This window comes from Cataglyphis hispanica, chromosome 13 (assembly GCF_021464435.1).
Source record: "Cataglyphis hispanica isolate Lineage 1 chromosome 13, ULB_Chis1_1.0, whole genome shotgun sequence".
Taxonomy (NCBI): Eukaryota; Metazoa; Arthropoda; class Insecta; order Hymenoptera; family Formicidae; genus Cataglyphis; species Cataglyphis hispanica.
Genome location: NC_065966.1, coordinates 5,013,515 through 5,035,944, shown reverse-complemented (window position 1 = coordinate 5,035,944; position 22,430 = coordinate 5,013,515). Strand labels below are relative to the sequence as shown.

General features: G+C 36.7%; 1 protein-coding gene across 9 annotated transcripts in view; it reads right to left on the bottom strand.

Moving 5' to 3' along the window:
* The window catches only part of LOC126854217 (phosphatase and actin regulator 4B), a 203,850-nt gene that overhangs the window by 146,951 nt on the left and 34,469 nt on the right, over positions 1-22,430 (bottom strand). For 4 of the 9 annotated variants that reach the window (XM_050600722.1, XM_050600726.1, XM_050600727.1 and 1 more), the window contains exons 1-2: positions 19,691-20,469; positions 17,175-18,228 (exon numbers count right to left, since the gene is read on the bottom strand). The exons of 2 other annotated variants lie outside the window; for them this stretch is intronic. In XM_050600722.1, coding sequence (XP_050456679.1) covers positions 17,175-17,481 — 307 coding nt within the window. In that variant the 5' untranslated portion in view covers positions 17,482-18,228; positions 19,691-20,469. Of the gene's footprint in view, positions 1-17,174; positions 18,229-19,519; positions 19,665-19,690; positions 20,470-22,430 lie in introns of those variants that run through there. 3 more of the 9 variants (XM_050600723.1, XM_050600724.1, XM_050600725.1) reach the window with 3 other exon arrangements.

The window sequence follows — 22,430 nt, the reverse complement described above, 5'->3', positions numbered from 1 at the left end:
GATAAATTTTGCCCGCAAAAAAATTCCTCGAAACTGTATGGTCTAAAAATTTGCCGCTCCAAAGATTTTATATATTTTATATATTATATATAAAGATTTTAATTCAGAAAAGCATGAATTTTTCCGAGTGCAGCTCACTGCAAGAAACGCGTTTTTAATCACGGTCTTCGTTCGCTCCTCCGTTTGTCTCCCGAAATTACAAGCCAATTATCGTAGAAGGTTGCTGGCAGTGTTACGAAGGCGCCCGCGAACTATTTTCCTCGTGGAAATTCGCCAAAAGTTGACTCGACATACTTCAGCGATCCGCGGAGTGACCGACGAGGAATTCGGCGAAAAGAGAAGCGAATGTTGATCTCATTGCTCAGAGATATAGCGCAAGTAGACTCAATTTCTTTAACGAGTTAATCTTTGATTTTTTCTTCAAGTAAACGAGCTGATTTATTTACATAAATTATAAGCAGTGAATATTATTTGTGATTCGACATGATATGTAACACTGCCAGCATTAGGTTAAAGATATAAATTTACAAGTTCAGAAATCGAAAAAAAAAAAAAAAAAAAATTAAAAACGAGCGAGACAATAATAAAAAGAGATATAATATATTTGAAGTTTCGATAATAGATACATATATTGTATTTTACGCGGGAAACCGATTTTGATTTAGAAATGAGTGAAATTGTTCGATATTTCATTCCGGTCGATCTGCAACACATTGAATGGAAAAGGGCTGAAAGGATAGATTGGATGATCGAAGGGAAAGCTTTGATCTGCACTATTGAAACTGTGTGAAATGGGCTTTTCAAAGGTTGTGGCCAACGAATTTTCTGAATATTCAATGGAAAAGGTGCGTATCTATTTCAATTGTGTCCAATTTCGTCGTCGCATATAGTCGCATTTTTAAATATTATTTAATGTATACAAAAATTTTCATTGTCCGATAGCATTCAATTAAATGACCAGTAAATGAGCGTTCATTAAAATGATATGGCATTTTTATGAGTTATAAGTTAAATTACAACAAAATAAGTATGACTTATTAGAATTATTTGCTTTTTATTTTCATCCTTAACGCAATACTTCTCTAGAAATTTTGTTTAATTTTGTTAAATTTTATTCGCGAAAAATTGTTATATTCTTATCTCATCGATATCTCGCGATAACGCGCCAATCCATCTCTTTTGAAGTACCGGTTGCCAAAGATCGTATATAATAATAAACATCGCATATTCTAGCGCAAATATATCATATTAATCGAAACGAGATTCTCGCTTAGTCGAGATTAACGCAAGATTGTCTCGTCAAACAAGAAATCTTGACAACTAAGGAGCCGGTGTGGTATTCGAAACAACGGAGGCGAAATTGCGATGATGAATGAGCGGATAGTCAACGATACGACTATGCCATTCTCGTGTACCATGACAACGGGAATGACGAATGTCACAGAACAATTGTATAGATGGAATTATATAAACGTCCATCGATCACATTGTTTGAAATTCAGTCGAGATCGCTACAAAAATCTCGCATACAATGCAACATTTTTCCGCACGTCAATACTTCAGGAATTATTTACCTAACAAAGATTAAATATATTTATAATCGTTTAACAAAAATTTTTAATATTTTCCACAACGCGAAAAACATATTACATAACAAGAAATAATGAATACTAACTAAATAATTTATTTACTATTAAAAAATATTGAATACCTGCGTACACATACACATAAATAAATAATGCATGATTCTTTCTGCATATAAAGTTTATCATGCGATGACTTCATGTTCTATGTAAATGATATAATAGATGAGTAGGTGTATACATTGGTCATATGGAATGGAATAATTCGATAGCGCAATATTACATGGCCACATTATATTATATGTGGCTCGATAGCATTAACCTAGTCAAATTGATCGCAGTCTCTTTGAAAGGAGACGGAATCGGGGAAAGGGAATTCGCGCGGAATCGATAACCGCGTCTGATCGATAGACACGCTTGAATGGCAACCGATATCAAATCAATGGATCATCGACTGTGAAAACATCGTGGCTAATTCCATTAGCCGCACAATTTTCCACACAGTTTTTCCTCTACCTTTAAAAAATTCATTTGTCTTATCTATCTTTTCTCAACTCACGTATTATTTTTATTTCGCAAAAGATTACTTAAAATCAATTATTATGTATAATTTTATTTTACGTATACAATATATAAAAAGATTATGCTCTATGTTTTATAAAAATTTATCTAGAAAGAATTTTAGGAGTTATGAAAACAAAAGTATGAAAGGTCGGAATGCACGATCAGCTTTCAATGTATACATCTCGTGTAGATACATCACCGACCCTGACCACACACCGATGCAACGGCCTATAAAACGGTCTCGGCGCGCCCATATAACCTTTTGCAATGGCTGAATCCGGCGTAGCGTAAAGATTTTAGTATCACTTTAGAGAAATGCCGATGGTAAATCTAATCGAGAGAATCGGCGCTTGGCTGAAAATTCATTTCTCGCGCGCAAATTAATTATAAAAATGTGCGAAAATAATATATCTCGAGACAGGCAAAATACTTTCTTAGCCAACTATTGATATCCGCCTCGTCATCATCTGTTATGATACGATCGACTCATCTGAAGATGCTATAAGACAGAAGCGGAGTCTTTCTTACGTAAGCAAGAGTGAAATGTATATTCCGCATTCCGGCAGCGTGTTACCGCAAGTTGATTCGCATTATATATGTACGATGCGTCGACTAGTTTTTCACAGCGGAGAAAAACAAGTTTCTCTCTCAGAAAAATCGACAAAATGCCGATATATCAATTTATTCCAACTATCCGGAATTACCGGAATACGATTATTAATAATGGCAAGATTTAGCATTAATTAATTCTTTAATCTGTTCAAAGAAAAGAATCAATTCGTAAAAATATATTTTGCATAAAAAGTATTCATTACCAAATATTTAAAAAACGAATAACAGACCTCGACGTCGAATTCGTCAAAGAAACTAAAGTACCAGAATTTTATTTAAAACTAACGGATCATCTTACATACTAGATCTTGACAAAACGCAGAATTCGCACTGGCTTGGCAATCGTAACTACGACTTACAATTCGGAATAACGACTATTTTATGAGCCGATGCTTCGTATCGTGTGCGCCAGAGCGATAATCGCGTTCGAAATGCACCAAAGAACCTTGAGGATGTCTGGGCAAACCTTGACCGCGCCATATTGCGACAGGGTCGTTGGTATCGCGAGTGTTTATCCTGTCAGCCACGGCACTAGAATAGAACCAGGCCAGTCTTGACTTGTCTAAAGAGGTCTTGTTGCCGAGTAGAAGCGGCGATGAAGCAAATATATACTGGCGCCGATGTGCAACAACAAGATGCATTGTCTTATCGAATGCTCGATCGAAAATACGTTGACTTTATCAAAAGATAAATGCGAGAAAGACTTACAGCTGATCTCAAAATAAATTTTGTTTAACAAAAATCCAAAATTAAATAATTATTTAACCTTCGAAAAAAAATGTTAAAGAGAATACCTTTTGTCATTTGATAGAAACTTTTAAATATATAATATATTTAAATAGATAAAACTCATTTTCTTCGTGTACTCGAATGTTTAAACATAATTATCTCCCTTTCGTTTCCTAAATAAAAATTCTAACTCTTTTTGTGTGTAAACCGTGTCTTGAACAACAAAATCTTAAAAGCTGTTAATGCAGTTCTTTACTGTTAGACAGCAAAACCAAGACGAGAAAGGACAATGACATTACATAAAAATCTATTCGGCTTCAACCAAGTCATTCCGAAGAATTGGAAGAAATCTTTCAATTCCGACGATGTCAGAGCGTAAAAGAAACACGACTGCTCGTTCCAATTATTTCGAAGAATCTCAGAAGTATTCAATGAAAAAATTGATTGCGAACAATCATTAAGCTCTTGACAATAAACTAAGGGTCAATGAACCAAGGGAAAAAAATAATTATTATCGAGAAAGATTTGTTTTAAAATATTTTCTATGCAATGAGAAAACCGGTTAAATAAGGAATTATTTGCCTAGTATAATTATTATTCATATATTGTTTAATAACGTCTAAATTAAAAAAAAAATAAATCTTTAAATAATTTAAAAATCAATTTACGTGATTAAAAGTCATCTGTCAAAATTCACTTGTCACCTGTCACCTGTCATATTTCGTCACTTGTGAGACAAAATGCAGAATACAGTAATAATTCGTTTATTTGTTAAACAATCGATTTCATCATGATTTTTTTCACATTTCGCTCCGATGTTGCAAATCAACAATGATTTGAACCAACCTTCATGATGACTTGTGAGGCAAAATACATATATATGATCGATACGACAACACATGGCGCGAACATGCGTAATATCGCGCCTAGATTTGATTTCTTTTCTTTTACGATCGTAATCGAGGCGAAAAATGGGAACAGTAATGCCGACAGGTAACGGCGTCACGATAGAACGAGTAACGCGTAGATCCGTTACTTTTGCGGACGTCGCGCCTCATCGAATTCGCCAAGTCTTTCAAACACATTGAGCGAACATTGTCAACGATACCATGATATCGTGACGAAATGGATAACTTAAAAATGTGCAATTTGCAATAATTCAGATTGTCACCAGCAATTTATTTAACTTGATAATGTTCGCGCTTTGAGCAATGCACTGAATAAAAAATTATTTTTTTCTTATCAAATATAATTTTATGCTTTAAAAATAAAAAATATAAAACATAGTGAATAAATTATTCAAAGATTAAATACATATTACTCGAGTAAAAATTAATAAGTATCTTTCGATTCGAGAAAGATCTTTTCCATTACTAACAATTAATATTTTTTGTTAGAATATAATTTTCGATTATCTTATTATTATAATTTTCTATTATCTTTAAGAACAATAGTTCTATTCATATTTTTTTTATCAAAAATTTTTCAAGGAAAATGGTTGAAATTAATTCAAAAGCATTCACACACAATTATTATTTTCTGCTCATTCGACAATTGATACACCATGAACCTTATCGATTGTTATTCGTGCTCATTTAAATACGAGACAATTCTGCAACATGCCATGTATTGCATTCGATATTCGCGAAGAATGCCGGGAAAATATAACCGCTGTTAAAAAGTCGATCGACTTAAAGCTCCGCAAGATATATCTCGGCGAGAGTTTCGCGATAAGATGTGAAATGCATTTCGCGGCTGATTTATGGCAGTTAGACGAATTGGGTCGCAAACTCGACTTTCTGATATCGAGGCGCTCTCAACAAGAAATAAAAATGTAGACAATTTCACCTATCATAATATTTTGTAATATCGTATGTAACAACGAAAGGAAAAATTCTTGCAACAAAATTAATAAAATATTAATATATCTTGCAACGAGAGTAGCAATAATTTTATCGATGCGACACACAAATTTGGTAATCTATTGATACGTCATCGCTTTTCACATTGCGTTAACGGATGACGCTCATCGGCATTTCTCTCTCCCCCTTTCTCCGTAGCTTAGCCGGAGATCACAATAAACGCTTCCCACGTGCCACGGAAAAAAAATAGGGAGGCGTTGGCGGGAGCGGCGTCGCGACGCAACTGCCATCGACAGAAGGGGATGGCTCAGCGATAGCTCGAACGAAAGATCGATTTGTCCCCTTCGTAGGGATTTGAAAAATAGCGTTTTAAAACGCACGTGATATTTCAATGCCAAGTGTGTGACCGACAAGGAAACGCTGTGCCACTTAGGCGTATCAATTTCGTGAGTTTATAAATTAAATATTTTTTATTTATTAAAAAATGTAGAAAAAATATTTTCAAAGTATAGTCTTCTCTCAGCACATGTGCGCGTACAGTTTGATGTAGAATGTCTAAACATATCTTCACAGTCTGCTATTAAATTTCCACATAAATAGAATTATTACTTGTAAAGGCTTTATTGCATACATGTATATTTTTATTTGTAAAGACTTTATTATATATTATATATATATAAAAGGAGAAAGAAAGAAAGAGAGAAAGAAAAAAAATATATGACATAAATTATATTTTCTAGACAATCAAAATGAATCTATAAATTCGCGCGTGGATATTCTGGATAATGTCTGAATGATAATTGACCCTCAATTCACCCTATTACAGATCGGAACACGATACTGGTTAATTCTGATGGTGCCGCTGCCCGGAAATATTCTAGGCTCGTCCCTATACCGTAATGAGTAATTAGTGCGGCATGTCCTGTTTCATCCGCAAACGAGATGCCGAGACAGAATCGAGAGAGAGAGAGAGAGAGAGAAAGTGGATACACACATTCGTTGCATATATGCGGCAACGCGTTTTGACGATACCATGCTGTGCGCGTAAATATTTATCCGCACGAGCTGCATTTTCTCACTTTTCGCCCCCTCCTCCCCCAATCTCCATCCCCCGAGATTCGCCGAGAGAGAGCTCTCTCGCGAATTATTTATGAACACCTTGAAATTCCGAAAGAGAAAGATCGGCGCCCGACATACCGGTCGTCTTATCCGGCCGCCTGTTTTCATTCATGAAACTTTTATCGGCGGCTACTATTGGCTGTTTACGGTGCCGTTTCCTAGATTATTCCATCCCAAAGGCTTTTGATGTTGCGAATGATCATCACGTTTGTGACATCGCAATATCGTAAATTAAAAATGCCGTGCGAGTTCATACCAAAGCTCTCTTCATAATATTTTATTTCAAACGTATTATATGAAGAATAATTTATCTCTAATTTTAATTAAATTATATAGTTACGTATATCCATTTTTTATTGCTTAAATTACCGTGTCTCGTATTCACTTAGCATGACATGAAAGCGCTAACGATGGAGGAAAACTGTTATAATGACAACTGAGAATTACAATAATAATAACATAATTCATGTAGCGTATTATTAAATGCTTTCTCTTATTCCGTTCAAGTGACCGATCTCGCGAAAGCGTCGCAAATATATTTCTCAGACAAATTGGATTCCTAGAAAATGGAGCAGAAATTCATTCGATCATTTATTGGCAATTCAAGCATCGACAAATGTTCATTTTTAATACTGTTATAAAGTATTATCTATTGTTGTAAATAAACTTTCTTGTTTTTCGTATAATGTGTGTTTATAATTTCTTCTATTTGAATATGTAGTAGTTTCCTTGAAGTTTTATGAGAGACTCAACTCTAAGAATGTTTAAACACAGATAAGACATTAGCTTCAAAGCGCGTTGAACTCCAAGACTCATAATTAACCGAGTCTTATTAGTACAAATGTTGCGTAGGCAGCGTATGCATTCTTTAGAATGATGCAATCTTCGAAGCAGTGTCTTTCTCTTATGTCAGAATCTTCCAATTTACAATACTTATCTCTGATCATGTATCGGTAATTAGTATGTTTGTATTAGAATGTTCGCTTCGAGAAAAGAAAAAAATATAATAACACACTTTCGATATATGCAAAAGTATGTGATGTAATATCGAAACCTGCGGCTGACACATCTGATTCGACGGCAGGATATCGAATGGCGACTCGATAGGATATCGGATATCCCCGCGGAACGCACGTGCTTTCTTCGCTTCGATACGTACGTAAAGAATTCATTTGACATAAATTGAAAAATATTATCGAACTTTGTACGAAGCACAGCAATCAGCGAATACACTTTCCTCTTGTATTGAGCACACTATGCGTTTCAAAAGTATGGTGATAATTCAATCCAGAGAATTGCTTTGTTAGGAAAATCGTCACGTTCGGAAACTTACACAGGCACCGCACGCATGAGATAAAGTCATGAGATAATACATGACATATTTTCTAAAGTCATATTTCTTTCTCTATATTTGCTTTTTTTCAAGTAAATTATAATTTGAAAGTCAAAGTGCGAAAATTATTTTATTACAAATTATCAAAATACTATGTAATAACAAAGATAAAGAAAATATATATCTAAAATTTACGGCAAGCAGAAAGCCGGTCATTTGTTTCGTCAAAGCTGCGCGAAAAATTCTACCCATGTTAAACGACTTCAATTAAAGCGCGAGATAGAAGGAAAACGAAGAATAATGAAGAGAAAGAGAGAAGCAAAAGAAGAGAAGCAGACGAGTCGAACCATTTATTTTCACATTGCAAGAATCGTGTTTATTCGACGTGTTTGATCATCTCTCAGATGAAAAAAATAAAATAAAAATTGTGATGATAAATTTAAATTTTTAATTTAAAATATTTTTTATTTAAAAACTCTCTCTCTCTCTCTCTCTTATATTAAAATATTATTATATGCAATTTTAATATTAATATAATTTTCTATATGTGAGACAACACATTTATATTATTTATTAGATTAAATTGCATTTTTAAATTCTTATTCTTAAATATTCCACTTTTCACTTTAATTTATTTTGAACGTATACATATTTTATAATCGCGCCTGTCGATACTCGATTCTCTACGATACTAAAATCGATATCAAATTGTCGATAAAACTCGATTGCAATCAATGAATACATGACTACGTACAGTTTTGTCGTGTGAATTTGCGTTTAACTTGAATCACAAATAAGGTAAACAACGCAATGTATCTGCAATTTCGCTGCTGGCGAAAGAGAACTTGTCCTACCAACACACTTTATATCCTTCATAACGTTCTCTTAATAATAGTTGCAACATGACACTCTGTTAATAACGATGATTTTATACGAGCGGCAAATGACGCGATTGCTAATTTCTTTTCGTGAGAAAAAATATATTCTGTCGACATCATCATAGACGACTATCTGCCGTTATTGCGTTGAAGTAATTTCAAAGACAATCTAGAGAGAAAGAGAGAAAGATGGAGGAGAAAAAGAAAAAGAGAAAGAGAGAGAGAGAGCTATCTACCAAGTGGAAATTGCGAACGATATTATTTAATTGTAAATAAAAATTCTTTAATGATTTAACACTTCTCAGTTTACGTAATGCGGTCTCTCAAAAACACTTAGCATAATTTATATTGCATTTTAGATTAAGTGTACATTTTGTCATATTACGTCAGAATTTATTTCTATAGTAATTATATGGAATTCGCGCGCGTACGTGTTTGTTCGATTAAATTAGATTGTTATATAAATAAAATATGAATGCCAATATTATTATGTAGAATATAAAAAAAATAATAATCTTTTCAACAAACATTTTTTGATAAAATTAATTCTAAAGTTATAAACTATAAAATGTGTAAATTAAATAAATTCAATGTTTCTCATTCACTAGATTGCATACAATATTACTTATTGATGATTATCGAGAAATATATTTCTCGACAAGTATACGTCTGACGTAATCGATGAATCAACTGTAGTCAATGAGTCGTACCGGGAAATCATAACATTGTTTGTTAATTCCGAGTATCTCTCATAATAAATGAAATGATTCACTAATTTGATGTGCAGCATGTTATTAATTTTCATGCATACTTTAATCTCCAAAAATGACAATGATTTCTAAAAATTTTTATATTTGTATACATCGGTTTAAGATCAAATTATCATCTCATTTTTTTCAAATAATTGTAAACAGAAAAAGATTATTACTTTAATTTTTCGAATATTTTACAATATTTAATTATATTTTCCTATTCAATCTAAACTCCAATCAACGGAAATGCTACGCAATACGAGATTCCGGTCAAATAATTTACACGCTAATTGCTATGATCTAGTTGCCAGGCGCAAAGTGTTGGTATTTGTCACTGTCTAGTGTGAGTGAGATTTACTATACAAATTTCTTGCCGCGCCTAAAGAATGCTTTCTATAATCGAGCGCGTTAATACTAAAATTAACACGTTTAATCGTCTGAGCGATTTAATATTCACCTTATTAGCGTCAAGACGCCGTCATAAAACGACTCACGCACGCATGCACGCACGAGCGGCGCCGTTGAAACTTTACAAAGGGACGGTGGGAACTCGCCTTAACTCGGCTATAGAGAATACCATAAATTAGAAATGGCATGGTAGTGTCCAGCAAAGTTTACTACATTGATCCTACCATACCATTCTGCGCACTTCAATTTCACTCCGTATCCGCTTTGATCACACATTCACACGTCCCGAATTGTAGTCTATTGTTATTATGGGAGAACGCTTCGGCTTCTTTAATCCGCGCGTCTTCTGACGTAAACGCCTCGATGAATTTTAATTACTGCTGACGAAAGTTGTAAAAAATATTATATTTCTAAAAAATTATTTTCCATTAAAAGTGCTCCGTGTATATCAACAGCACGATAAAAAATTGAGATTGACAGCATTTATGAAAATATTTATAAAGCAAGAATAAAAAAATATAGAGATCTCTTTAAATTTTTTGTAAATAAATAAAATTTTTAATTACGTCTTTAATTTCTTAAATATATATTTCCTATCTTGCAGATTTTAGCACAGAAATAAAAAAATAAAGAATGTCACTATGCAAAATTTATCTTATATTTGTTCCATAATAAGAGACTATTGTCAAGGAAAAAGGAACGGTTGGGGGAAGAAAAAAAAAAAAAACACCTGCTCGATAAAAATAGCTACGAAATATCATATCGATCTCTTCGATTCAAGTTATTCGATATGATGAAAGTGGATGGAAAAATACGGCTTGTGCCGCGAGTAGATAATCGACACCGAACGTTGTCGAAAATAGCTGCAAAGTTGTTCACCCCTCGCCACTTTGCCAAACGCCCTCGCAAATGTCTAAGTAGTGTATAATCGCTCAATTTACGATAGAAAACCTGCTGTTGCTATGCATATACGTTTTATATACGTATAAATTATAAAGAAAATCTTAAAAAATTAAAAGCAAGAGAAAAAGACAGAATACTTAATAAAAAATAATATTCATAAAATGAACACATCTGTGAGTATATCTTTAAATCGTAAATGATGCGTCATGAAAACAATTAAAAAAAGAGTTCGTTTGCCTTTATTGCACATAAAAATAAAAATCTAATCGCTGTCTATCTAATCGGTATCGTCGCTCGCGATTTATATCATCATAAACCTTTAGGTTTTATATCACAGACTGCCTGTACTGTCGTAAATTTCGTAACGCGAGTGCAATAACTCATTTATCGCGTACTGCGTTAACACATAGCGAAAAATATGAGACGACAAACTTTCATAATGCCAAGCGCACTCACCGACGACGGCACGTGGGAACCGCGCGTCTCTCGAACACGAATGCAAAGAGGAGCTAATTATACAAGCAAGTTAAGCGAGAAAAGAAGAGGAAAGTAACTGAAATGGAACACAAGCTTATGAAGAAAGATGAAAGATGATAAATCGAGAGGCGAGCGTTGCTATCGTATCGTTTTCGCTCTTCTTCACGCATCATGCTAAATCTATGAGATCATCGACGCAGGAAGACTGACAGAGAGAGAGAGAGAGAGAGATGGGAGAGCCTCTTCCATTGATACCCACCGCGCTTTATAGGCACGATGTGTGTTGTTCTACGTAGAAATTTACGCTCGCTCTGACCAGCAGCAGCCTTGACATTCCACGATAAATACGTGGCTGCTGCCGAGTGACGGGCTTAAAGCTCTTCTTTCAATGAGCAAATCATACGACGGCGGTAGCTTGTTAAGACACGAGATGTAACGAGTTTGACCTCGAGCGAAATTAAGGGTAGGTCGAGAGGTGAACCGCTGCGACCAAAAATTCGTGAACAACTCCGTTGACATTTGGCTGTTACGCATTAATTCCTATTAGCAGTGTATATAAAACGCCTTACGATATTTATCTCGTACAATTAACATCCAACTTCTTGCTTATTTCTCATGCTAATTTATTATACATTTATGGCAATTTCTTAGTTCGTCGATTTATTCTTGTTGACAAACGAAAACAACTCTATTTTGTTTTTGATTTCTGTCCGAGAAAAGATATTCCTCCGTGTCTCGATACGTGAATCGAATAGGGCATTTATTACCAGCACGTATATCATGAAATATATATCGCACAACGGAAACTTCGCAGCTACTTTTCTCAACGTGCCCAACGTGCCAGACGACTTTCAATCTCGACCGCAAACTTTTCTCCGTACTTTGTACTCTTTTCTAGATAAGATGTTATTTGTACCGTACAGTTATACGCCCGCGGCCACTTTCTTGACTTGTCAGTTGTGTTAAAATACAGATACGCGCCACGCAACATAATATAATATACGAGATGACCTCGAAAGTTGTAGCGATCCTTAAGTTATTCCACTTTAATCCAAAATAAGACTGCATTAATTTATCTTAAGTAGAATAATCTTTATATTGATTCTTAATTATTTATAAATAGCAGCTCGATTAGGCAAACTTAGTCAATTTAAATATCTTTGATTAATCATTGACAGATTGAAAAAGATCCGCAGGCACGAACGACTTGAAAAAGACACGATTGCCAATCTCGTTCAGACGACGAGTTTTCCGCCGTGGAAAAGCTCGTGTGTTCGGTATATACGTGCGAAATTAGACGATGAATTTTCTATGAGTCATGTTTTGTTCTTACTACCAGCACATCACTGTAGATAAGCCAGCGCCAGCATTATGCAAAGAAATATCTTTCGGAGGAAGAAAGATATGCGCGATTGAATAATTAATTAATGAAGAAACACGCCTATCTAAGCTCAACGACCTTGTATCGAAGGTATTTTTTCCTACAGTAACAATCAAACAAAAATATTTTTATTTATTTTAGACACATTTTAATTTTGCGTCGTTAATAATCTTTTTAATATTGATACTAGAAAATATATAATATATGATTTTGAGAGATATTTTATATAATTTTCATTTCCACTCACATAATATTTTATATCAAGTTTGTCTTTAATTTTAACAAAGATGTATATCATTAATAAAAATTTATTAAAAATAAGTGAAGATGAATACAAACCGATCAACTAAATATAAATTACTTATTTTCAGGAAAGAGAGAGAGAGAGAGAGAGAGAGAGAGAGAGAGAGAGCGAATAAAGTTTTAATAAAATAGATTAAAAGATGTTCTACAAGAGCGGGTAGGACTAGACTAGAAACGAGAGGGCTCTTATTTCTGTAGAATAATTAACATTTTACCTAGTATATATAGTTGTGGATTAAACGAGGAAATTTCTCTCTGCCTTTACCTTGACTCAAGGGAAATTATACCAAAGATGTAAGAAAAAAATCTTATATTTTTATATGTCGTGCCAAATTTACGTTATTTACACGAATCTTATTACCAAGTAATAGGACCATGACAGTCTGATAGAATTAAATAAAGAACATTATTTAAATAAGTAAGTGTTGTTTCGTTTTAATTTCAAATAAGTAAAGATACGGAAGAATAAACCTCGTGTGTTAACGGAGAGATATAAAGTAAAATATGTATATCTAATTACATAACAAACAAATTTATTAAGTCGCTCAAACTAAAAAGGAAAAGCAAAACGAGAAGCCAGTTATTATTTTAGTTGCTTTCACAGTATATACCGACGTAAATTTATATAAATATATTTGTCTTTATTATTGACAACTAAAAATAAAACTCAATAAAAGTAGAAATATATTTCCAAAAAGTCAACTTTAGAGAGGGAGTGAGAGAGAGAGAGAGAGAGAGAGAGAAAGTGCTTAAATCTCATGAGAGACGCAACAGACTCGCGTGCTTGTATAAGGCTTAATGAGGATTTAGAATTGCCTTCCCGATCTTTAAGACGCATCGCAGACATCGGATTGACGAACTCGGGCCTCTTGTCAACATCGGAGAACCCTTTGCCACCAAAGTTCCGTTGTTCTTAGCTCCGAGCTTGGTCGGCCAGTCGTCGACCCATCAAGAGCGAGCGGCTCTCTACTCAATGAATGATTTCCGCGCGACGTTGCCATATTACGTCTGCATTCTGCACCCATTACTGCATCAACCATGCCTTTTTCTCCCGTTCGCTCGAGCATGGACGATCACACGCGTTGCGTAACGCATCTGGCGTATTTATTATTTCGCAGCCTGTTAATAAAGCGGTTTCGCGATAGTGGTGAACTAAATACTGGTTTCGTCAATGTCGAAACTCGCTCCATTAACTGCAGTTGCTGCACGACTTGTTTTTTTTTTTTTTTTCTAACCGATTAATTGTACAGAAAAAAATTTAGTCTGCTGTTGAAAAACAATATTTGGCGATTATTAATTGAGATGAACGTCCGTGCTCTCTGCGTGCAATATTTACGTGGAAAATTTATAATATGTTTAGAATAAAACTGTAGACGAACCTAATATTTCGGAGTCGATTCTTTGTGTAGTTGTAATCGTGTATTGAGGATGATTGATCATCGCAAACGTGAGCACGTGATTCTGTTACAACGCAATATCCGGTCGTCGAGAAAATTCTCGGTCAAAAGCAAAAAAAAATCCTAGGCGCGGACCTATCATGCCGGCAAAATCCGCACGTTATTAATATCCGTTCGTTAAAAAACAACAAAGTGGTCTAGGATAAAATCTTGAAGAGCTCTTACGGAAGAGATGGATTTTAGTTATAATTAAGATTTGAATATATTATTTTATTGATAAATATCTTATTGAATACATTATTTTATGATATATTTTTTTAATCAAGTTATCTTATTATTTTTTTTACTATTATCTCCTTTTTATACAAATAAAATTGCACGGAAAAAGAATACAATTGAAATGTTATTATATTATTTCGATCAGCTGTTCGTGAAATACGATTATGCAGGCTCTCATTGCGATTGAATAATCGCATTAACATCACTGAGCGATTAATCACATACTGATATGAAAATCGCGAAACTTTACCTTCGTTATCGATTAATTATCTCATCTAATAGACAGAGCAAATATTAATCTCGAAACCGAGCGATAATATTTGATATGACAGTTCCGGTCGAAAGAGACACATGCCCTTCTTATCGTCTACAGCGATATCCGTGCGTAAAAGATTCGTATTACAAATTGAGATATTGAAAGATTTGAGACAGAGATTTATTGCCGTTAGATTCCTTCGTGACGTAAACGTAAAAGCATAGCGCTAATCGCCGTGCAATTACGTTTTACAAATAATAACGAGAACATTAGGGGCTATTTTTCATAGTTGATACTTTTTATATGCGTATGTCATAATATTTTATACTGCGATAAGAAAAAAGCGTCGCATATACTGATTGTCCATAAAACTATGTATAATTTCCATTTTTAACTATATATACATTCATTTTCCTTTGCTACCTATCCTCCCTTGCTATCCACGCAATTTCCCGTGTTTCCCAAAGAGCTACGTTTAAAACGTTACTACATGAGATAATGAAGGGCCGTGTAATAACCTCGCACACGAGGAAGAGGAGCGAGACAGGAAAAGCAGAACTACCGGCGCCGTGGCGCACCGCCTCCCTTTGTCCCTTTCTTCGCACAACGAGCGACGACCTCGCACGATACCCAACCGCGATAGACGAGAGCCCAGGTAAGGTTCGACGAGCGAAAGAAGGCTCGGAAAATTCCCCAAGTATACAGAATGTTCGAGGAAAAACTATCTCCGTCGCGCAAGACTGACGTCTCGCTGGCAGTATTGACCTCGTCGTTCGGGACACCGTGTAGATGGTCGACGCACCGTACGCACGCACGTACGCAGTCCACGCACGCGGGGTTTGTTTACAAGTCGTGCCTCTTTCGCGTTTGCTACCAGAGTTCCTTGACTCGGAATCCAAGTGAGACGACGATGTGATTCTTTATCTTGCATACAACACGTCGCACGCGTATCCATCTTCGTCTTTCCCTTCACCCGTCCTTGCCGTCCCCCTCCACCCCCATCCTTTCTAGCTTACCTGTCGACATTACCCTTCGCCGTGTCGATTATCTCGATTCACCGCTGCTGCCTTGCTAATCGCGTCAACCGAGAGGCGGTGTCCATCGATTCTCAACCGCTCGTAAATCACGCAACCGTCATCGATGAAAATGAATCGCCGGCAATTATCGTTCGAATAATCGAAACGCGGTGGAAGTCGACGCCACGTTCCTCGTTCACCTGTTAACTAACTCTTTCGGCGCTATAAATCTGGCGGCTCTCTCTTTTTTTATCTCTCTCTCTCTCTCTCTCTCTCTCTCTTTACCAGGATTTGCTTTTACGAGGCAATATTTACGCCGCTAAACTTGTTAGTTTATTTAAATGCAGTTGGCATCAAAGCTATGAAGTGCACACTCACGTAAAAATCAATTAAATAAGCGATAGAGTTCGCTTTAAAGTTCATTAGCAGCGAGCGTTTTACGTTTCGCAACTTTTGTGAGTCTCGCATCTCTATTGATAAAATTCCATTGCAATTCAAGAATGACCATAATTTATAAAAAATATATTAAGAAAAGATTAAATTCTTTGATCGTAAATATTAAAATTTGTCAGAGAAAAAAAAATTGTTTTATAAATTGTGATAAAATATTTGAAAGTAAATATAATTTTGGGACATTCTATTGTAAAACTTGCTTAATAAAAAAAAAGAAAAAAAATACAATAATATTTGAATATATCGAATCATGTATATTCGTCGAAAAATAAATGCGATAAAATGCTTACCGCGCTAACGCGATAATTATTTCCAATATCATCGCAAGCAGATAGAATAAAACGTGGCAGACATGACACTGTCGTAGATAAATGAGAACATTCACGCTCTGTATAGAATACCATAGAACCGGATCGACCGAGAAGAATGCCTCGTCCGATTGTTCGTATTCAATCTATCCAGGTAGATATACGAAGTAACCAATCCAATAGAGAAAGGCTCTCGTATCATCATAACTTTTTTTAATATTTCTTCGCAAAATTTTTCACTATGATTTGCATCAAAGGCGGAAATCATTATTAAATTATTGATTACATTATTAAAATTATTTGCTCATAAAAAAATCTTGTTGATAATGATAATCGCAAGAGATTTTATTGTAATAAAATTTTCTAAGATTATAAATCTTTTAAATGCCTGACAAATTTGATTATATATTTTTTAATATATTAAATATCAATCGTCGTGTATTAAAGTAATTTTTTTCTCCCACATTATCAATACACCCACCACGTGCACAGTTTTCACGGCGCAGATAGTCGCGCAATTTTTCATGACACGAACAATCACATGTTTAACGAATGACTCACCTATCACCGTATTCGCTGCTACTTCCTTGGCGGCGGCCGCGGCTGCTGCCGGTCCATGCGCCAGGAAATCGCTCAGCGACAAGGACGACGCGATGATCTGTCGCTTCTCCTCGAAGTTGAGGTAATCCAGACTATTGCTGCGCTGCGGCGCAGTCACGATCGTCACCGTTTTCGTCGAATGATGATGATGATGGTGCTGCTGCTGCTGATGATGATGATGATGATCCACGCTCTTGTCGTTGCCGCCATTGTCGGTGGCGCCCGGACTGGTTGGCACCAGGTAGACGCCGCTCACGCGTATCGACATCGCGGTGCTCGAAGCCCGATCCTTGCAGCGACCCCGTCTCTTCCGGCGCCAAGGCCTAAGGATCGCTACGAGAGCCGGCAACGGAGCTACCGGGTGGGCCCTGTCGACGCGACGCGCATCCCGGTGTGCACCTGCTCGAGAGTTCGGCGGCGGCAGCAGCGACTCGCGTCGTCCTCGTTCGACACTTCTCGTTCGCGGCTCCACGGCTTGACGGTGAGATTCGCGCGCAGCGGCCACGTGCTCGAGAGCGCGATCCCCGGACGACGACGAGACGATCGTCTCGAGATCTCGAGATTACGCGTGACGATTGTTTTCGGTAAATTCTATCGGCAATTCTCGATCGCTTCTTCGTGCATCTGATCGTCACGCTATTATCTCGACAGATGTGTTTTCAGAATGACACTTGTCAATTAAACATACAGCGTAATCTCGTGAGCGGTGTTTACATCGAGCGAATATGACGCTCTTGTTATCGCTCTATTGTTGACGTTAGACCAATTATCTTGCAGACGGAAATTCCTTTTCGGGAGTGACTACGTTCTTCTATATAATGGCACTGAGCACTTGAGCGGGAATCAAGATAGACGAAAAATCATCGTCTGTGCCGGAACCGGCTTCACGGAGAGTCACTGGCTATTTACAACGGAATTCCACGCGATTGGCACATACTATGGAAAATTACTCGCACTCGGAGGAGAATCGCGAGAGCGACTGGCGGACGTTGATGACTGGAGGAGAGTCGCGTCCCTGCGCATCAGCGAATGAGGAAAAGTTAACTACCAGAGCCACTGCCCGATCGTCATGAATGGCATGCATTGTGTTCACTCGCGAGCATACCGACGATTATACAACGAATGGCGAACGATTTTCTCTCAAAAATATATCGGAAAAAATATAACTAGAATATAATGTGATTTACGAGAAATCCGATTTCGTGATCTCGTTAAATAGATAAATTTTTGTAAAAAATTTAAAATAAACAATTTCCTGCTAATTTGTGCGAACGTTGAATGTAATTATTAATATATGACGAATATAATCGGCGTGTGAGATTAATAAATCTGCGGATGCATTTATAATTAATTGAAATCAAAATCGAATCTGTATCTCACCCCGAAATTTTTTGAGATGCAGATTAAGATATGAGAAAATTTTTCGTGTAATTCGACATGAATGTAAATAAATTTTCTAAAGTATTCAATTGATGGGATCGCTGAATGTTCTATCACTGAAGGATATCATTGCTGCTTCCCGTACGATATGAAACGTTGGCCATCGATATTTAATTACTTCGGCGCGATTTACGGCCAGATTTATGAACAATAAAATTATTTCGAAGGATAAACCGATTGGGCGCGTTAATGAAAACGCGATAAAATAGAATAATAACTTTATTTGGCGCATGTGTAAGAATAAAAATCCATTTATTTTTAGCGATACTACTGTTTACGTTGACGACGTAATATATGCGATTCCCTTGCACGATTACTTACACGAGAATGATTCTATTTTTCTATTGCATTATCTTTAATCGAAATAAATTTAAATGAAGCTTAATGTTATACAATACGTCGCATTGTATAGAGTTTCGTAAATACTGTTGCTGTTACATGGATCCTGTTTACGCGAGCAATTCTACGTCATACTGTCACGTTTAATTAATTAATCGCGCGTCGAGTAATTTAGAAAATGCTCAAACAAGAATAAATCACTTGGATAAACAAAAGAAAAGATTTATCGTCGTGTATCGTTATGTAGCTTCTTTACGCGACATTTCCTGCGATATCTAACCGATAATTAACCACGCTCTATCACCTATCATTCACACTAAGAGATCGTGGAAATAAGCACCGTTAGAAACACTCACTTTCGTACACGAGATACGATCGTCACTCGGTCGAGTCAGGTTTTTCCTAAGAAACAATTTTCAGACGCGTATTTACTCGTTTATTAAATCCCGAGATAAATAGCATATGTCGGAATTCAAAGCAAAAAAAATACTACGTAAGTCCATTCACGAGCCGAACGACCGACTAACCTTCAAGGACAAATCGGCGATACTAGGGCGTGTTGTGCTCATCATCGCCTTCGTTATATACGCGTAAAAATTTTCTTTCCTCCCGTGCTCTCACGCACGTATACACACAAGGAACGAACGCGCCGATGTGATTTATACACGATCACGTATAAATTCGTATGTTGTACGTACGTATTCTGATCGAATCGTCGAACAACGACGAGGACGATTCGGGCAGTGGAGAGCTCGTTTTTCTCGGCAGGATTCGGGAAGAAGCGTCGAGGCGCGCGGGTAGGCCCGACGACGTTATATCACAGAGAGCATACACAGGCGTCGGCTCACCTCCGGCTGCTTCCACGGGACACCTGTCCGCGCGAGAAGTGCAGGTGAGAGGAGAGCGAGACGGCGATAAGAGGACGCAACGATCGTAAACACACGGCGCGTAGTACTCCGATTTCGTAGCGCGATTGAGGTAAGGGTAAGGTAAGGTTATCGCGGGAAGATAACAACGAAGGAAGAGAGGATCGGGAAGAGAATTTACACGGTGAGAAAAGAAAGACACGAGGAGACGGAGAGATGGCCGACCGAGAACGCAAGAGAGAGAGAGATTCCAGCGATCCTCTTCGTCGCCGATGATGATGATGATGATGATGACGCCGACGACGCGACGTCGGTATACACAACGCACTGTCACGCACACTGAGACACACGGATACGTGCGTACGACACAACTCACTAAATGCCGCCGCCGTTGCTGCTTCCTCCTGTTGACGCGAGAGCGAGAGAGATAGTTCGGCGGTAGAGGAACGCGACGGATAAAGACGGCCGCGGGTGTCGGACGGGACGGATTCGCGAACGGAATTAATTAATTGCGAACGTGCGCGGACGACCGACGTGCGAAAACAAGCGGTCGAAGCGATGGAGAACGACGGGTAACGGCGACGACGACCGCGCCACGAAACACACACCGAGCGAGGCTCACGAGGACTGAGAGCGGCCATGCCGATCGCAGCGTCATCTCGCGGCGACGAGACGGCGGTAGCCGGCTGGCGGTGGCGGAAGAGGCATATACCCTGTTCGCCGTAACTCTCTTCTCTAATTAACGTATCGTCGGCTTGTCCTCCGAGCGCTTCCTCGCGTTACACACGGGGGGACATTGACGATTATAACCGTGTGAAAAAATTTTTTATTGTTAGATCAGAGCGATCCGTTACACAATTTAAGTTGTACAAAATGTAGAATGCGTTGTAAAAAAAGCCGAGGAGTTATAACTGTGCACGTGAGCGCGCGAGGGAGATTCTAAATTATTCTTTCTTTTTTTTAGTTTAAATAAATATACTTTAAAAAGTTTGAATCATCTCAATTCTCACGTATTTACTTTTTGTTACGCCCTTAATTTTAGGATTTATTTCGTCAGAGATATGTTTTTCTGAGTATCGATAGTTTACTAAGACACTACCCTATGATTATCTATCGTAAATAGAATGTAATTCTATATTCTATGAAATGTTGATATATTGATACATGTAAATAAATATGTTTTTTCAAAATTCTATTAGGGGAGCTTTCGAATTTTTCTATTTGACAGCTAATCATATGATTTTGTATTTATACCTGTTTCTTACTGAAAAGCTCCCCATGTTTTTCGTTTTTCAAAAACAGTATTATTTAAATTTGAAATTAATTTAGAGATTACGAGCGGACTTTTCCCTTATAATATTATAAATTAATATACGAGAGAAAAGAATGCAGCTCTTATAATTCCATAATTAAAAATTTAAATTCTCTCTTTTGTTTGTCTGCCTGTAATCTCAATCGTTGAATCATGTTTGCAGTTAGGAGTCATAACGAATAGCAAGCGAAAGTTGCTATTCATATCAGATGATTTTATCAATTCCACGCGCTTTCTTAAATGAGCACATGTATACGCGTAAGTCTAGGAATCGAGATGACAATCGTGGGTGTGGCAAATACGAAGCGATGGATTGGTGAAACTGGGAAGGATGACGCGAACATAGTGCGTTCGCCGTAATTTAAATGGATAAATACGCCGACAATGAGGCTACAGCTATTTTTTACGAGGTGATAATTCGAATGTATGTTATATAACTTACAATAAGATACCGAGGAATAAGATGACTGACTAAATCGGATGAGGCATATAAAGCATCTCTTTTTGTCTCGAATTTATTTTGAGATACATACCTGAAACAGAAAAATAAAATTTTGCTGAATATTTTTCCCTTCAAGCGCGTGTCATGGAATATTATTTTAATTCATGATATAAAGATAATTCTTATGTAAATTAAATGCATTTGTGAAAACTCTTAATTAATTCACTGTTTATTAATCGCGTATAATAATAATAATAATAATAATAATAAATTAATTAATCGCGAATAATAATAATAAATTAAAGCTCTATCGACAAAAAATTTTGCTGATAAATTATATCTAAACTCAAAATTGAATTTTTCAAGCATTAAACTTAAAAGATTAGACAAAGGTCGCTGTCGTAAAAGCTATTGTTAATGAGCGATAAATCGAGATTACTGTGCACAAATTGTATTTTTTACGACCGCGACTGTCGACAGTTGAGATTACATTTATTTTCATATATGGTTGTAAATCGCACACGGTGCGGGCTAACAATAAGCTTCATTTTAGCTGACTGTCGAGTCACATTGCGAGGATCCAGACGGATTTTTGATTGAAGACGGTGGACGGACGCGCGAATTTTCGAATTGTCAGACGACGGATGTAGTGTGACGACCACGTGGTATTTCCGAGACGTCTAGACTCACTAATTTAAACCGACTCGCGGATCTCCACCACTCCTTTCGGCTCAGCCTGTTCATTGTCACAACTAAGGCTTGAGATACGAGAAATATTTCGCACGCAGAGAACGGAACGAGAGTATCGATTTTGCGAA